Source organism: Sinohyriopsis cumingii, unplaced genomic scaffold (genome assembly GCF_028554795.1).
Source record: "Sinohyriopsis cumingii isolate HCF-2022 unplaced genomic scaffold, ASM2855479v2 utg000957l, whole genome shotgun sequence".
NCBI lineage: Eukaryota > Metazoa > Mollusca > Bivalvia > Unionida > Unionidae > Sinohyriopsis > Sinohyriopsis cumingii.
The window spans coordinates 488363-506761 of NW_028315947.1; the positions used below are offsets into that span (position 1 = coordinate 488363).

General features: G+C 34.7%; 1 protein-coding gene across 1 annotated transcript in view; it reads left to right on the forward strand.

Annotated features, from left to right (window-relative positions):
• Positions 1-520: 520 nt before the first annotated feature.
• LOC149772947 (von Willebrand factor D and EGF domain-containing protein-like) overlaps positions 521-18399 on the forward strand; it is an 83548-nt gene continuing 65669 nt past the window's right edge. The window contains exons 1-4 of the mRNA XM_089947028.1: positions 521-624; positions 3056-3262; positions 9334-9498; positions 17077-17136. Coding sequence (XP_089803154.1) covers positions 567-624; positions 3056-3262; positions 9334-9498; positions 17077-17136 — 490 coding nt within the window. The 5' untranslated portion in view covers positions 521-566. The remainder of the gene's footprint in view (positions 625-3055; positions 3263-9333; positions 9499-17076; positions 17137-18399) is intronic.

Here is an 18399-nt window from a genome sequence, read left to right on the forward strand (position 1 = left end):
AAACTCCTGAAATGGTCTTTACATTTCAAATATACTTTCCGGGTCAAACATTATCTCTTTGCCGATGGTGACAAATTGCGGTCGTTACTAATCTGACGAGACAGTTCACCTGCTTGTCTGAAGTTTTATTCACGTCACATTTTAAAGGGGGAAAGGTTTGGAATGTCTTCGTCACATAACACTTTAAAGCCTTGTTATTTTTAGTGTATGTGGTATATATCTATTGCGTCACATTACTGGATTCTTGGAATAATCAAAATTAAAGATATTATCCTTAGCACAATCCAGCATAAGTCAAATTCTACTATTCCAACGGTAATGTGATTAACCTGCCACACGGCAAGTTTTGCACAATTTGTCGTGTATAGTAACGTTAAATGTTCTTAAACTCACCTAATGCATTTGAAAAAGGAAGTTTGTACAATGGGTTTGGAAATAATCCAAATTATTGTGAATCGAATAGCACACGCCTCTTATTATTGGTGATTGGTCAGTTCTAATACAAACACATTTGGTGAATTAATATAAATTTATATGCATAGGTTCGCAAACCACACGAGGAAAATATGAAGCAGATGATAGCGTTTGTAGTCATATCGGCCCTGTTGCCGGTTTCTACGTTCAGTAAGTACATTATTTCTTTCTTTTCCTTCTTTGAAGAGCGTTTTGTTGTACCTTTTTAATATGATTGTTTTGTTTTGTTTTGTTTTTAGTTAAAACGAAGATAATCAAATGAAACAATACTTTATACACTCGAAGAATTTACTTTCTACCATCTTATCTTAATTTATTTCGTACAGTTCCCGTGTTTTGTTCTATATCTAAATCATATAGAAGAGACAAAAATCGCATGCAACTGTATTAAGTAGTTTTTATGACACGGGTAATAGTGCACAGTAGAAATAAACATGGGAAACAGACATATGCCAACAATCACGAAGGTTCCGGAGGGATATATTTTGATTTTAGATTAAGACCTTACTAGTGCTTGGACACCTATGGTTTTAGGTCTTATTTAAGATCACGATAACACGTTCATGATACCTTCACCATTGAGATGCCTATTTACAGATCTCTTTTGTGCACTGAAATCATACACTCGGAATGCACAGAATATAGTTAAGTAGACATGAGCTTAACTGTAGTATTGAGTGTCTCTATGCACTCAGGTGTGCATGCATCTATACATCCATCTATAAATACCTAGTACATACATGCAGTAACAAGCCAAATTAGTTTATTGATCGAGCGACATCAAACCCTAGATAGAATCCCGCTAGAAGTCTAATGTTGTAAACCGGAAATACCAACGCGTCCAAACCATAAATCATTTAACTCTATTCAATACATGACTACAGATCTCACAACTTCCTAATTGTCTGTTAACCACACAACTGAATGGTTTCTCATTAACTTTCAGTAACGTAACCCAGTATATTATGCCGTGAAACTATACAACTACACAACTCAGCCATCTAATACAGGGAACTATGCTTACTACACCACCTTAAGCCAGTCAAATTATGATTTTAAACCACATTTCGTCTGTATCTCTACACCATATTTACCACCCTAGCAACGATAAACCGCGCCTGTCGACGACGGGAAAGTCCCTTCTCTTTTATTCCATAGTATAATTTACCAGTCTCCAATCATAAATACTGCACCTGGAGTCCCACAATCAATCTACACAATTATATATGAATAGGGACTAGTGCGCGACAGGGACACTCATGCGTCTCTGACCTGAATTCACCAAAAGTAAATAATGGCATCATGCAAATTTACTAACACTTCACTTCGTGACGTTAGCCCCTAGAAGTTGGCTAATTATTTCGGTCTGAGGACTATAACCCCAGCACCGACTTCACATAATCAAGCAGGTAATCATAAAAATCTAAGAAATCCTTAAAATGGAGTGCTATATGCAAATACGCATACTCCAAATTTATTACAATACATGTATACAGTCATACATACATACAATTATACATACAAATAATCTTACATACATACATGCATACATACATACATACATACATACATACATACATACATACATACACACATAGAGCTAATCAATTGTCTTTTCTAATGTGGAACATTTTGAAGTTTGCACAAGGTCTAATAGGCATGCTTAACGACGCCAAGGGTTATCCGATCAAATGAAAAATAAAAGCGCTTAGACACATATTTAGGTTACACGACAGGAAGCGATTAGGCTACTTACGTGAAGTTGGTACGGGGGCTTTCCATCATACTTTATGGTGAGTTGACGATACGCATGCATAGTGTATATGCTTATATACAATTTAAATCAGTTATTTACGCCCAAATAGTTGATCAGTTTCGAGTCTTCGCAAGAGAGTCCGATCGGAGGTCGAGAAATAACTTTCAAATTAGTTTTAGGAATATACGACGACTTCATGGTTGTCGATTTTTGCATCGCAGTTCACAAAATAACAAAGGTTATTAATGTTCCTGTTACAACTTTGTCTCCTTCCGCCACTTTATTGTGCGATATGAGCAAAAGTAGTTCAGATTATTGTTCTCAGTGACGGTGACTTATGAATAAAGGTTTCTTTCTCCACTTTGCGGAAACAGCCCAAACAGCCCAGTTCTGGTTGTCGAATCACTTTTACGGCGAGAATATTTTTTATCACATATTAATCATAATCTGCAAAAAGAAAGAAACATATAGTGTGTAGAACATTCCCATCGGGCTTAGTCGGGACATACACTCTTGGAACGACTCTTTAATACCCAGATTAGCTTCTCTGTATTAAAAGCAGTAGTAAATGAACGAGTAACAATAACCTCTATTTGGTGTTTGCCTTTTCCTGTCTCGAACATTCCTCTGCAGCTATTTTTTCGATAATTAATCAGTTTACATCTCTTTAAAGCATCTGGATAACATGAATAAAAACTTTGAGTTGCTTTACATCTGCGTTAAAGAATTAGACATTGGACCAATGAATCTAGATCAACAACACAACTTGTCCTGTATATACGGTGCAGGTACCACGAACAGTACTGGTATACACTTTTATCACAGGTACACTTGATCCTTGCCATGACTACAAGTGGCTGAATGATTCAACACGGGCGGTGTCTTATGAAAGTCAACCGGATGCATCTGAAGAATGTGACCGTAATCTAAAAGAGAACTGGTATAGATACAAAAACGATTTCAACGATAATATGCCGACATTTTGTCCTGACATAGGGAAATGCGGTACGTCTCTACCGATTTGGATAAACGGTACGTATTATTGCAAATGATATATATCCTTATATGGCAGTTTTTATTTAATTTCATTTCAGTTAATTTTTAATATTACTTGTCAGCATGTCCCAAGCCCGCCCGGAAATAGTAGGAATTTTAAACAGTTGGAAAAAATAAAATGGCAAGGAATGCACCAGTAGATGAATATAAATGATGATATGATATACGTCTCTGTATATTGTTTCCGCTCAAGAGAAGATAATTCGGAAGCCATGTTGTTGGTAGATAAGTCGGTGTTGATACAAAATCCTTTAAAAATTGTTAATATCCGGACTTACACTGTTTTGCCTTGTGTTTCAGTTGGTAATAACTGAATGATTAGTGCTTAAGATGGTTATGAATATTTAAAGTGATTTGCCATCATGAACAAACATTGGCAAACACCTAGTATATGTGTGGAAATCAGGACAACGATAAAGAATCAATAATAGCTTCCTCTTTTTCGAGAAAGGAAATCAAAACTGAAAGCTGCTAAATTCGAATAAAGCAGGAGGACCGTTGCAGATCATTATTTAAGTAGAAATTAAGCCTAACAGCACACCGTTAAAAACTAAGGCAATAACAACTGCTCACAACTACCCAACAATGAATAGATAGAAAATTAAAGAAATATAAGGATCAGCAATTTATTATCAGGCCACGTCAGTAAATCTGTACATTTTAGTACATGAACGATTTCGTACAGAATGCAAATTTATGCAAACTGTTAAAGATATACTTGTATTTTTTATTACCCATTGTTTCACACAACCTTAATTACAACGATTCGAAGCTACTAACAAAAATATGCAGTAGTGTTTTAATAGCGGATTAAGAATTTTCTGATTAGTTTCTAATAGGAAGAAAAGCCTTCTACCCCATATGACTGTTCCCTGACGTCACACGCGTATGCGTGCAAATCCGTGAATTGATATCTGTGAAAGTTACCAAAATGTAAGTGACCTGCAAAACCCCTAATATTACACTACTTTTGTCAATCACACGATGACACTTGCAACATGTAACATATACTAGTTTTCCACTGCCTGTAAATCCACTACTTGTTTTTTCAATAACCCGGTTTCGTATATGTTTTTGGAGTCTCTCGTGGTTTTCCATTTCCGACCACACGGCCTCGAACTTTGCCTTTATAATTTTTTCATCTTTGGTGACTATCGAATTCAGTTTACTGATCTTATTGAGATACTTAGTTTTGCCGAGAAAGGTTCTGAATAGTAAACGATTCGCGAATACATCAGTAGCGAAATAATTTTACCAGCGCCACTAGTTAATCCGGTTACTATTGATGTGACTCCAAGAACTATTATCATTGGTTCATCTATAATCGTTTTCCCAGCTCTGAGTTCTGCCACACATTGACTAATGGCGACGGCAGCTGAAGTTGTCTTAAATAGCTTATGTATGACAAACGCTGTCATTTTAGCACTTTCACCTCGCAGCTGCTGCTCCGATTAGACCATTTTCTAGCATTGGTAACATACAGGCTCCTTAATAGAACTTCCACTAACAATGTGATCGCGTAGTATTTTTGCTCGACAGCCCGACCTTGATCAAGAGAGACAGGACAATCACTTCCGACCAATTACTTTATGTTCCTTGTACAAGTATCATAAAAAAAATTTTAATGTCTCCATCAGAGGAATATTCAGGTCCCGGAGATATACGTTTTTCGGGCCTAGAACCGCATTCATTTAAAACTATACTAATTACATAATTAACAAATGTCTCAAATGGTTGTTATCGTCTTTGCCCAAACAATATCTACCGAACAAGTGCGTCCCTGTTAAATAGCAGTCGATATTCCTCTTCTTCGCTGTGCCAACGTTGTTGCAACATAATCAACTGGGAATGCAGCCGGGGTGAATTCCACTTCCTAGGTGTAGGAACAATCCTTATTTGCTTTTGAATTTCAACTCCGGCTGCTATTGATGCTGATATATGTAAAATTCGTTGGAAACCATTTTTCAAGAAATGATAAGAGTGGTACAAAATGAGGACCAGTATGCCGCTAATAATTTATCAATATTCCCATTCGAACCCTAGTGTCTTTACTTATGGTTATGATAAGCAAATATGATCCGGACTAGCGCATACTGAGTATAAGACATCTAGATCTATCAAAACCAGTTGCTACAGAAACAAACACAAGTTGACTATTTGCTGAAGATTCTCTCGTCAATTTTGTCCCCTTTTTCCTTGATTAATATTGCTTGAATTTGCCTCGAGACATTTGATGTGCGTAGTGGAGAGGGGGTGGCAAAAGCAGCATTATCTACCTCTTGAACCTCAGCTGCACATGGATGAAAGTGCAAATCGGCCACACAAGTTTACACAGTTCCAAATATTCCACCGAAAAGTAAGAAATCGGGTAAAATGTAGCAACGTCGTGCTGGGAAATTTGTAAACCAGTTTGATCCTCGCCCAAGAACGAACACAGCTTCTGATATTCACGTGCTGGTTCTTGATGACCCGTTTACCAGCAAAGAAACGTAAGACACTCCTAGCTTGTCAAACATCATTTTGGTAATAGTTTGTTTAGTACGTACACGAGCTACAATTCGAAACGCCACAAACAGGTTTTGGTGTGTTGGTACCGTATTGTCATGATAATTGCCTTCATAAGTGACTGTGTGTGGTGTTGATTGAGTATAATGACACCGGAATTGCTTCGAGAACTGGTGCAAGACTCTTTTGTGAGTGTGTCTGACGCAATTTCTGAATTAATATTATCCGTGGTTATATGCGTCGGCAACGAATTATTGTCTGTACAAAAAATCTAGACACGAACCTGGTAAAACGTTTAAATCGTGCTGTAATAAAACTCGCACATGAGTAACTTTACCAAGATCACCACTGATCACCCAATATGGGTATTTCAGCTTTATTTTCTACAAAACACTGAAGGAACATTTGTTCAACTTGGTTGCATGTTTGTAATTGCATGCGTTGTGTGATGTGACAGTGATAGTGATCATCAACTTTAAAATTTGAAATGCAGAAATCACCATTACATATCAGGCAATAAGTGGTCTCAGAAATCTTATTAATAACATCACGGGTCACGATCATGTATATGTGTGAACAGAGCTGTTGTCTGATACATTTCACATTAATCTCGAGTGATTTAAGAAACGCCTCAACCGTGTTCTTCACACGACAAAACGGTATTGTTCAGGTCGCCCGTTGCATTGGACTTGTTCCGCAACTGGTATTGCATTTGTTTGGATCTTGGAATCCTCCACTGGAACGTTTAAATATATTCCATGTCCGCATAAACGATATACTACACATTCCTGATTCTGCGTTAAAGAATTTTTTCAACATCTCAAAAATCCTTTCAATGTCTTTGTCTATTTCCTCATAAATAGCTACGGTGTCTTTGTGATGTAAGATGATAAATCGATCACAATGAGGACAAGAAGTTGGAGTCTTTAAGTGGGTTCCCCGACTCCATACTGCAAATAATATTTGCTTTAGTTCCAGAGGTGGCGGTGCACTATTACGTCAATACGATTTCTAGACAGGTCTTTGAAAGAAAACAATTCCAGTGAAAATTAATTACAGGGTAATTTAATAAATCAACACGATGTCTATGTAACTTAAACTCAGGTACCTGTAATTTTCCTGTTTATGAGTTAAACACAGTAGCAATTATATGTGTAATATGGCGACTGTGGTTATGTTCACGAACATGCCCATCAGCCTCGGCAGAGATGACAGGTGCTACATGACGACGGTCTTTCTCATCCTCAACCATTTCGTGGAGTAATTTGAATATTTAATCGCACTGCAGTTTCACTTAGTTAGTTTGGCAATGGTTGATCATTTGGGGTCGTTTTGATTCTAATGACACAAGTCAACTTTGCGCAATCAGCTTGGTATTCGTATCCCGTACGCACGAGCCAGTTATTTTAATTCAATAGATATTTTACTCTACCAGGGTTAGAAGCTTTAATCACTTCAGAACTGTTATTATTTCATCTAGACTGTCACCTGCTTCCTTAATTTTTCCGGGTATTTCTATAACAATACGTTCAGTTAATCTTCTGATGCCCATTTAATACAACGTGGACCTCACCAATACGTAAAGTCATCAAGTGTGACTCCCAGTATTTGTAATTACATGTTCTATCGCAGAATATTTATTCTCAAAGACACACACCCATTGGAGTGATTCCATATATATATATATATATATATATATATATATATATATATATATATATATATATATATATATATATATATATATGGAGTGTTCAGTTCTTAATTGCATCGGTCTCTCGTTGTTTTCTTCTTATTTCCTTCATATATTGTGGTTGTAGTAAACGTTTCATAAAAAGGAAGATAGTACGAATATTGATAAGTATGTGGTGTAGGTTACATTTTCCTACATACGAAGGTGGCTTTCAATATTACGTCAGGCTCTGAAACATAAACAGGCACATCTCTCAGATGCGAGCCAGATACGTAAGGTCCTAAGCTAAATTTAATTTCCTGCAGGTTTGACGCATCACCATCAATCTCATTTTGCAGTGCAATGTCGCACACCAAACTGTACAACTCCATTGGTTTATTTGCATGCATTAATCTCAAACAAGATGTGAAACTTACAGAAAAAACTCCATGGATTTAATTCTTTGATGATATATTAGTACTGGTAAATTTATTGCATAGAGCCAGATGTTTTGCATCTAGATTTTTTGTCTTCCGTAATTCTTTTTAAGGTCCGCGAATTTGTATTCCATTGTTATACTGATACTGAAAACATCTGCTAATTGATTTCTCCTTGGTCATCTTCACTACCTAGACTAATATATTCGCTTTTTCTTTGAATACCATCATCAATGCAGCATTCATTTATTATTTGTAATAGGTGTTCTATTCAATGTCAGCGACTTCATTTCTGCCTGCACAATATCAAATAATTTGTGAGGTTTCTTTATCATAATATTTGCCACGTTTCCAATCGGTGATGCTCTAAGTTTATTAATTTGTCAGTATTATCCGAATGTGTTTCACTGTATGATGCATGCAAGATAAACAGTGAATTGTTCTTTTTTGTGACCTTACGGACACTTAACTGATCTGATATAATGATCTCCCAGTCGGATATTTTGCAACATTCTTTCCAAATAATATACTCATCAATCTGCTAATTTTTGATCATTTACGTATACCACGGTAATTATTTAATACTATATATTCTCTGCTGCAAACAATCTAAATCATGTATTAAACTACTACAATCGCATTATCCGCTAATAGTGATAACCGAAATAAACCATGTTAGGAATTTGGTACATATTTTACTATGATGTGTCTAAACTATTTTCTCATACTTTTCACACATCATTGTTTATGTTGTTCTTGCTGACTGAGCATTGAATATATTTGTAGAAAATAGAGAGAATGTGCTCTTTTTCTCCAAGCTATTTTCAATATATTTACCAGAATCTTCAAAGTGTGTGAGTTTTATGACGTCTGTCTTTTTATGGTTCACTTTTCGTTTAAAACATGAATTATTGCAAGAGAGTTGTAGCGCCTTATATTTGAAATATCTCCGAGTTTGTTTTGTATAATGCAGGTTCATTCACACTGTTGAACATTGCTAGTTGTTAGGATTTACACACATTGGCTGCAAGGGATTTGTGTGAATCTAAATAGAGTATTCGTAGAATAATCAGATTTGCCAAGCCAGTCCTTTTCGATTTCTCTAATTTTTGACTAGTTTATTTATAATTATACCTTTAATTTCAAAAGTATTTTAATTGCAACTGATTCAATTTTGCATAATGAATTATAAATATTACATGCGTCCCCATAAAACTTGTTTGATGAAGAATTTGCTCGATGTGTTTTGTAAGTACCTGTAGCATGCAATACTTAATAAGTAATCTCAAAGTTTAAGATATGGTACAATGTTGTTATATTGGTTATATAAGTGCTTATTTATATCAAAACAATTCCAATTATAAAAGTTTATTGATCATGTATATTCATAATTGATCACATCCTTACGATAAACTTAATCCGATACATTTCAGATACATTACCACGAGCTGCAAGCGGTATAGTGTCTCTGAAGGCCTGCCAACGTTCCTTCGTATCATGCTGTGACACTGAATTTCCAATTTCCATCAAGCATTGTGGGGCATTTACCGTCTATAGATTAACTCCCATCCAAGGATGCCCTGGACGATACTGTTTTAGTAAGTTTCATAAAGCCACACAATAAGCATTCTTATAACTTAAACTATCATTAATTATCTTTGTTATTACGTTTTATAGTAAACAATTTGCATATTTGTCATCATAAAAAGCAACAAATATAAATCATGCTCTAACCTGTATGATATATATATATATATATATATATATATATATATATATATATATATATATATATATAAATCATGCTCTAACCTGTATGATATATATATATATATATATATATATATATATATATATATATATATATATATATATATATATATATATATATATTGGGGTTTGGACCGAGACTAAGAAATCCCTATCAAGGCATACATTATTTGTCTCCCCACCACCCGATAGGCTTGCCTCGTGGGGGGACATATAACGTAACCCAATATTTTCTTTTAAAGTAAAAAGAACTCTTCACTAGTGTAATATAGTTTACGTGCAAATGTTTACATGTGGCTCATTAATACAAATATATTAATGAGGGATGTGGTGTGACCGTTGCATCCGAAGTACACAGTTTATACGCGTAAGCAAAGACAAATAACAACATAAAACGTCGCATAGTAATGAGGTATTATCACATTTATTATATGGATGTTATATGAAATTGACAATAAATATCTAATATTAATTTCAAGAAACTGTTTCGTTTTCATCAGTTTCAATTTTGGAACGTTATATTGTAAATAATGAAACGATACTGGTATTCATTTCTACTGTATTCATACTTAGTACAAGCTGTAACGAAGAGTAACATATTGCATTAGATTATTCATGGGTAATTAGTGATCTGTATCACTATCGTATATAACTCTCCTTTTCTTTGGAGGAGGTGAAACTGTTTGTGTCATACTTGTGTTGTCCTTAATATCGATTGGAAAATAACCCCCGTGTATAAAAAACCCTCCAAATACGGATATTTGGATATCCACTTGCTAAACTTTTAAGTTCACGGATTCTTTGAAAATTTATTTTTCTGTCTTGGAAATATGGCAAGTGCTACAGTGAAATTTGCTTATGGATTAATGACGGATAAGTGATTCCTTCTGGCTGGTATGTAAGTGTCATTATTTGTCATTAAATATTTTAGGCATATGTTGTATTCAACTGGGACACAATGGAGATGCTTAACAAACTTAGAATAAAGCTTGTTTGACATAGCACATTTCTGGCCGTTACTAAGTTTTCCGTATTTGTTAAGAGAGTTGGGAGGCTATGAAGTGTATAGGTCTATAGTCCATGTGCATGGATCAGTGTTTTTTTCTGTCATAGTTCATTTAACACAGAATTGAGAATTTTATCATATCTGTAGCACAGTCAATGTTCAGGTCGGCGTCATTAAATGAAGCTCACAGTATATAATTTGTTTTACTCGAAGTATTTAAAACTAGTTAGGTAGCTTTAGCTACATTTAATGACGCTGACCTGAAAATGTACTGAGCTAGGCCTGCAAATAGGATACAACTGACCATGCTGTGTGGAACAAACAAGCATAATACCAAAAAGCTCGACGTCGTATATATGTATGTCTTTGTCTCTCTCAAAATGTTTTTGCATGGTGTGTTCACAAAGATAGATTGACCTTAAGTTACTATGTTTTTGTTATATATTTGTTGTTGTTGTTGTTGTTGTTGTTGTTTGGTTTTAGAACAACTACGTCAGGCACAGCAGAAGACAGCACGGGTTTCCTTTTTCAAAGTAGTTCTGAGCGCGTGGACAATTTCACTGAGACGACAAAAATTAGTCTGTCAAAATAGAGGAATGCATTATAGTGTGTACGACTCAGTAGACACATTGCCTTACATTAGGTTGTAAAATTGAAAAATTATCATCGCTTAAAGTTCTTTCTTAACTACTAAACTGTAATATTGATATCTATCAGCTTGATTATGGACTGAAACATCAAACAATAAAAAATACTCTATCAAGGTTTCGGTTGTACAGTAATTAAATGCATAGATGTTGCTTATCATTTATTACGGAGACACTAAATTCATTCATTTTTCTACAACGTGTTGGGTTAGACATCAAGCATTGTGGACACTTGTACAAAGATGCTGCGGGTAAAGAGGTTAAACTGAATAATAACGAGAACTTTGTTTCTTTCAGCAAGATGATAGCTCTTAATTTCATGAATGGTGGTAAGGAAATAAATATAAGAGAAACAAGATTTACTTATTGACTTTTACGGTGTACGGATCAATTTCTGGAGCATTTGGCAACGAATTTAAAGGCTGTGATTATGAGCATTTTGAAACCTGCTTATCTAACAGACGGCATATATATATATATATATATATATATATATATATATATATATATATATATATATATATATATGATCACTTTGCATGGTTTTAATTTATTTCATTAAAAATCTAGACCATGCAAACAAACGTTTAACAGATCGTCGCTTACAAATTATGTCTGCTCACTATTAGTATTATTTAAACAGCGAAGTATCATGTGATGAAAAAAACTACTTCGTGACCAAACAATTAATTGTTTGTGTAACGTCATCACTAAATATAATGTATGTATTAAATATTAATAAGTTCAACCCATTCACAATTTTGCTGCACCTATGTCATCGCGCAAGCGCCACGGTATCTAGTGCAAAATATAAATGACTAACTGGCCTTGATGATAGGGGCATGAATGAGATATCACGAATCAAGATGTGCCTTTAAAAGTGTTTTTTAAATGATTTGACTAAAATCTGATCGAAGTAACTGATAATGGCAACAATAGAACTAGACTTGGAGGCCACATTACACCTGCATGACGAGTTTAAAGACTATTCATTTGCTTCAGAGGAATATATGGAAAAAGACAAAAATGATAAATCTGACTTTAAAAATGACTGATTGATAATTGGGAGTTTACATAAACAACAAAAACCAAACCTATTGTGTGCAATGAAATTCAAAAGATTGCGTGATCGTCGTGCCAGCTCAGATATGCTCTAGTAGCTTGCCGTGCTTAAAGTACGGGTCGATCAGAGACAACCTCATCGAAGTGATCTTCCTAGTCCAATGTTTAGCTTCGTATTCGGCATAGGTTTGTTATTCTTATTCGTACGTCCTCACTTAAAAACTCGAAACGGGCTATGTGTATTCTTTCGCGGCGCTAGAAACAACCAGATCGTACACGTTGTAGTCTTAGTGTTGATCTGATACAGCAAATTTTGAGAATTGCGTGATTGGCGTTAGCCATCTTGTCGTTACCTTGAGTAAATCCATTTAGCATATCGTCAGCACCTTGTCACTTATTGCAAACATTAGGGTCCTTGTGAAGTTCGATATACGGTTTAATAAGTCTTCGGCTTTGAAATAGACTAGTGCTATATATGAGGTTTGCTCTATCAACGGTGTTTTACTTTCTGTATTATATCCTACACACTCATGCCGGCACGTAGGTTGATGTGGAACTTAATAAAGAATCGCTTACATATGTAAGACATCAGACAGAAAGGCGCAAGGTTGTAGACATTTTCGGTATCACTAGCAAACACATCAATAGCCTCCACAGCCTTGACAAGCGAACAATCGCCTCCGTGTTTATACTTAGGTTTATGTTGTAGAAGTGATCTTTCTTGTTCAATAATACTTTGCATGGCGCAGCTTTTTCCTTGCACTGTTACTTGATTATTCTTTCTAGTTCTTCGGTGGTCACAACGTCTGACTCTAATGAGGCGTAGCTGATTCTGTAGTACGCATCAACATTCGTACTTAGTTTTGTTGTTCTTAAACGTCAGCTCATTAGAGTGCCACTGTGAAAGCCCTTCCTAAATGTAACAATCGCAATGAACTGAATATAAATAACGGCATTGGAAATGTTGGTGTCTACTGTGCTTAGAGAGCCTGTATTAGTTATTTTGTTGTCTGTCAATCAAATATCCTTGTAGACGCATCAAACACATGTGCATCGTCAATACAGGCCATCAAGCTGATCTTTCAGACGAGAGTTTGGCCGAGATTTTTCACTATTTTACGATTTGTGTCTGGCGTTTCTGAGCCGCAACTGTATGTCAGTGTGAATACCAACTTAGCATTGCTGGCCAAAACATCATCGTTGATTCCGAGGTTTGGTAACCCGATGTAAACAGCTAGTTTTGATCTATAGTCCTTAGACGATCTCTCTCTGGTCAAAATGGCGTAAAATAAATGATGTACAACATAGTTTCTTTGATTAGGGCTTAAGGCTGTTTTATCTACCCTATTGGATCTCGCAATGTCCCATCCTACCAATGGCGTGTGTCAATTCTTGGTGTGCTACTAGCAACGATAGGAAACGAGGCAAATGAAGGATCGGCCGAGTCCAATGACACCTTGCTGAAATTAGATCTTAGCTGTAAAGACAACAATTAATCTAAAACAAAAATAAAATTACCAAACTCTTCTTTATTTATCAAAGCTATGTTTGATAAAAGGGAAACTGAAATTCCTTAAGTACCGAAATTGTCTTTACAAACATTAAGAAAATTACCAGGAAACAACTTCTCCGTCATATACTCAGGAGACATTTAGTGTCAAAATGAACGAAGTTGCGTTACGTTCACACAAGGCCAAATGCTGTTAATGTATAACGTAAACACTATGATTTGCAGTATGCACATCTTGCAAACAAAAAGAATCTCGTATCAATACGAGTTTGTTTATTTCCTATGTATTAGTTAATCAACAAAATTTATATTTATATTTCGTCTGGAATAGCATGGGTCTCTTGAAATACTGTTTCTATTCATTTATGTGTCCTTGTTCGATAAGCTTACCAAACAAACAATGTATTTTCTCGAAAATCTTTAATGCTAGTGCTGTTATTTCGCACTATCATCCATACCGATATTTTAAATGCCTACCACTAGAAACCAGTCAATGCCTTCTTTCCGCTGCTTTTTTTCTAGTATATCATGTTAACCGCAGCCAACAATTACAAACAAAGTTTTCGTTCTTTTAAATATGTCAATCACAAATCATTTTACTAACGTATTCTCTGGATTAATCATCATCAAATGTCGTGTTTAATTAACCACATTATATCTTTAGTATATATGTAAAGAAGAGTTCGACAAATGATAATGTAATCTAAAACGTTTTTGTATTCATCCCGTAATAGATTAGTGCAAAATTTAGTATGGTGTCGTGTCATCTCAAATGCATTGACACATGCTTACAGATAATCTCCAAATGCGAGCTGATTTAAGTTTATTTTTTCGAATAAAATTCATGACATCTTTATTTTATTTTACATTGGTTTCAAATTGGGAGACTTGATTCACATCGGTTAAATTGAGACTACGATGTTATCGTGCGTTAAAGCAAGCCATATGCAAATTTTTGTCAATTTAACGGTTGCTAACACTTAATTTACTAAGTTATGTGGGGGGGGGGGTTTACGGGTTGCTTATGGAAGAAATATAATTTAGCAGATTCTTTTCTGTCAATGAGCAGAATGTTGGAAATGTTAATGTAGTTTTAACAACAGCGTTCTCAATGAATAAGGGATAATTCGAATCAAAACTTTCATGATAAAATCACGCAGTCATTAAAATAAAGAAATTATTAAAATTATAAACATTATTAAATCTTGAGAATTATCTTTCCATAGGATTACTATTTAATGCCCGTAATGTTCTTTTGAGATTCCAATGGTCTGGTCACTAATAAGGATTTATAGACATGACGGTGGTATTACTTCATATCGTTTGTGTATTGTTTTCATCGCGTTCATAGAAGAAAAACATCTTGCATTTTGTCACTTGAGAGAAGAATCATAGAGGAAAGTATGTAGACAATTTTTGTAATAATAATCCAACTGCAGAAACGTCTGATGCCTACAATATGTAATATAACCACAGTATATATATGTGCGCTTCAGGTGATAGATATTGTCTTTTATACATTATCGTTCGATCTGCCGATAGCCTAGATTACAAACGTAAAATTCTCGAATCTGAAATCTTGGGTCTTGAATTTTGAAAGCCAATTGTATTTTAGGCTGCCTTCCAGACACAGAGTTGTGCAACATCAGTAATTATATTTTCCCACTTTCTCAAGTTTTCTTTTATCAAGCTTCATACCTTCTGTTAATTGATGATGTGGTTACTCCTACGGTTGATTTCAGTGTTAAATGTTTTCCTAGTCCACCATTTTTAAAATCTATCTCCATAAAATTTTTAATGACGAGAACTCACTAACTCGTTTATTTCCTGGTTATTTATTTAATTGGTTAACATGTCAATTGGCTTATATCATATGTTACTGTTTCATCATGTTTTGAAACTTTGTTACTAAACACATCTAATATTAAAGAGTTTTTGAAACAATTCCTGAAAGCCCACTCGCAAAACCACCCGCAACATTTGATGTTTATTCGATATCATTCTCGTACGGATTCAAATTTTTCTAAGGTAGTTTTTATTTCTTTTTTATTTTTGTTTGTGTGTTCTATCTCCTTGATCAAATAATTTCTAATCCTAATGTTTATCGAAACACTGGGGCGTTTTGGTCTCAGGAGAATTTTCATCCTTTCCGCAGAAATGTTTACAAATGCATCGCCCTTGCTCGTAACACATACCCTCAATATCAACTCCTTTTCAGTCTTCTATAAACAACCGGATCACGTACTACTCATTGCTTTATTTTGCTTGTTTCCTTGGTAATATTAGAAAAGTGTCATTTTGCAAATACTGTTTTATATTTTGAAATTCCATCTGTTACATTATCGCATTTAAGAGCTCAAATGTATCATTTTTAGACAACAGAATAAATGTTTATAGCGTAAACCTTGTTTCCTTTCTCACTTCAACCTCAGTCGGGTATATTGCCGTGTGATGCATGTTACTGTATCCATAAATTAACTTCTCCAAGCATCAAACTCTTTTCTGGTGTCATTTTGTGGGAAATAATCCCTCGTTCTAGACTTCCACGTTCAGTAAAATATTTTTATTACGGATGAACTTTTGTCTGAGGAAGTTGAAATTTATTAAACAGTTATATTTAGAAGCTCATTTCTTTCATCAAGCTATGTGTTTTTCGTATTTGTCTATTTGAAATGCCTTTCTGAAGGCATGTAAATGCTATATTCATTTGTTTAATTTTCACTCTTCAGACTTATGATAATTTGAGCCAAAATCTATACATGTCAAAATAAATTTAAATCCATTATTATATTCCTTTGAGAAAACAGTGGGGTTTTTTAGCAAATTTCTCTTACTTATATACGAGATGGTAATATGCATTTTCTACAACGCTTCAATGCCTGCTAGTTATTTTGTCATACACCTTCACTAGATAGCAAACCAAATGAATGCAGATAATACCGGGTTTCGAAAATATTACACAGATAAACTACTAATAAATTTGGAACTTCACTGAATTTCTCATACATGTAGTTCCATGAATTTTAACATCTGAAAGATAAGAATATGCGTTGCAGTTCAAGCATTTGTAGAAGGTATTATAGTCCTTGCATTTAAGATATTTACTTATCAAACAAAACGGGACATCAGTTTAAAATGTTCGATGATATTAACACTGGTTTATTTGTTTGCTACTTTTCAGATGCTTCTAGCAAATGCAGTGATAGACCTTCATCAGGGATAGGATCTTCTCTATGTCAAGGTACATGTCTATCAATTGGTGTGTATCAAAGACGCACACAAAGATTCTCGTGCGGTTGGATTATGCCTGATATTATAAAATATCGCTATATATCTATCTTCATGACAAATTCAAACCACTATCTCAGAAAGTACCGTAATTAACTCACTTGAATATAATCATATAATCACACGCAACAAAGTGATTATTATTTTTAAATATCTGTTATTAGATCCAGTTATAATGAATAACTGTATACAAAAATTATTAATTGAAGAAAATTTTGTCATGAAAAGATGAATATAAATGTTGACAGCTCTCTGAAGTATACCTATTAAACGACGAAATTTGCAGTCACGAAACACCTGTTTGCTGCCTCTATGACTGATTTTGAGTTGAATATTAAGATCATAATATTTTCCTAAGTCCAACCTTACAACAACAAAAAATAAAAGTCTCCAACGTTCTGATTATTATGAGTCAATGCTAGGCAATTTTACTAGAATTTCCAGGCAAAAGTACTAACTTCTCTGTAGAATGTGAGCAATCTATTTCTATTTTGTTCTATTATCTAAATGGTTCTTTCTAACGTGGACATATCACACTTTTCTCAAAGTTCAAGGACATTTCGAACAAGTATCCTAAATAATAACGTGATGCATATCAAAGTATCGCAATTACATTGTAACGTACATGACATTTACATAAAATGTATTGCATTATTTTTAGATTCAAGGTAGAGCGATATGGTCCAGTATTTGTATCTGTGCATGTTAGGAACTATGCCCTCAATATATAATGTCAGCGTCAGACATTAGTCATTGCCTGGAGGCATTAATTCAGACCCGCTAGTATAATCCACACACTATAATACTATTCTCAAGTGATGAAATTTCCAAATGAGCGGATTAGTGACTGTTAATTGTACTATTTTCAAAGTTGAATGTGCCAGTTCTCGAAAACAGTTTCTCTGCTAATGGGGACATGAAAACAATCTTGAGTTCTCGTTCCATTACTTAGTATTCTGCTTGTTTTTGAACTACTATTTTTAGGTTTCAGTTATTAATGTGCATGCGTTTACCTCATGGCCACATGGAATTTGACGTACATCTTGATAAACACAAACTTCTCGTTTTCAAACGGTTACTTTGGCTCATATTTTATACTTCAATGACTTTGATCAAATTTTGTGCTTATGGTCATTTATTTGACATTGTTCATGATAGAATCATGCAAGCCCCTAGCCAAAAGCTTAACACATAATATTATACCTGGAATCCTGAA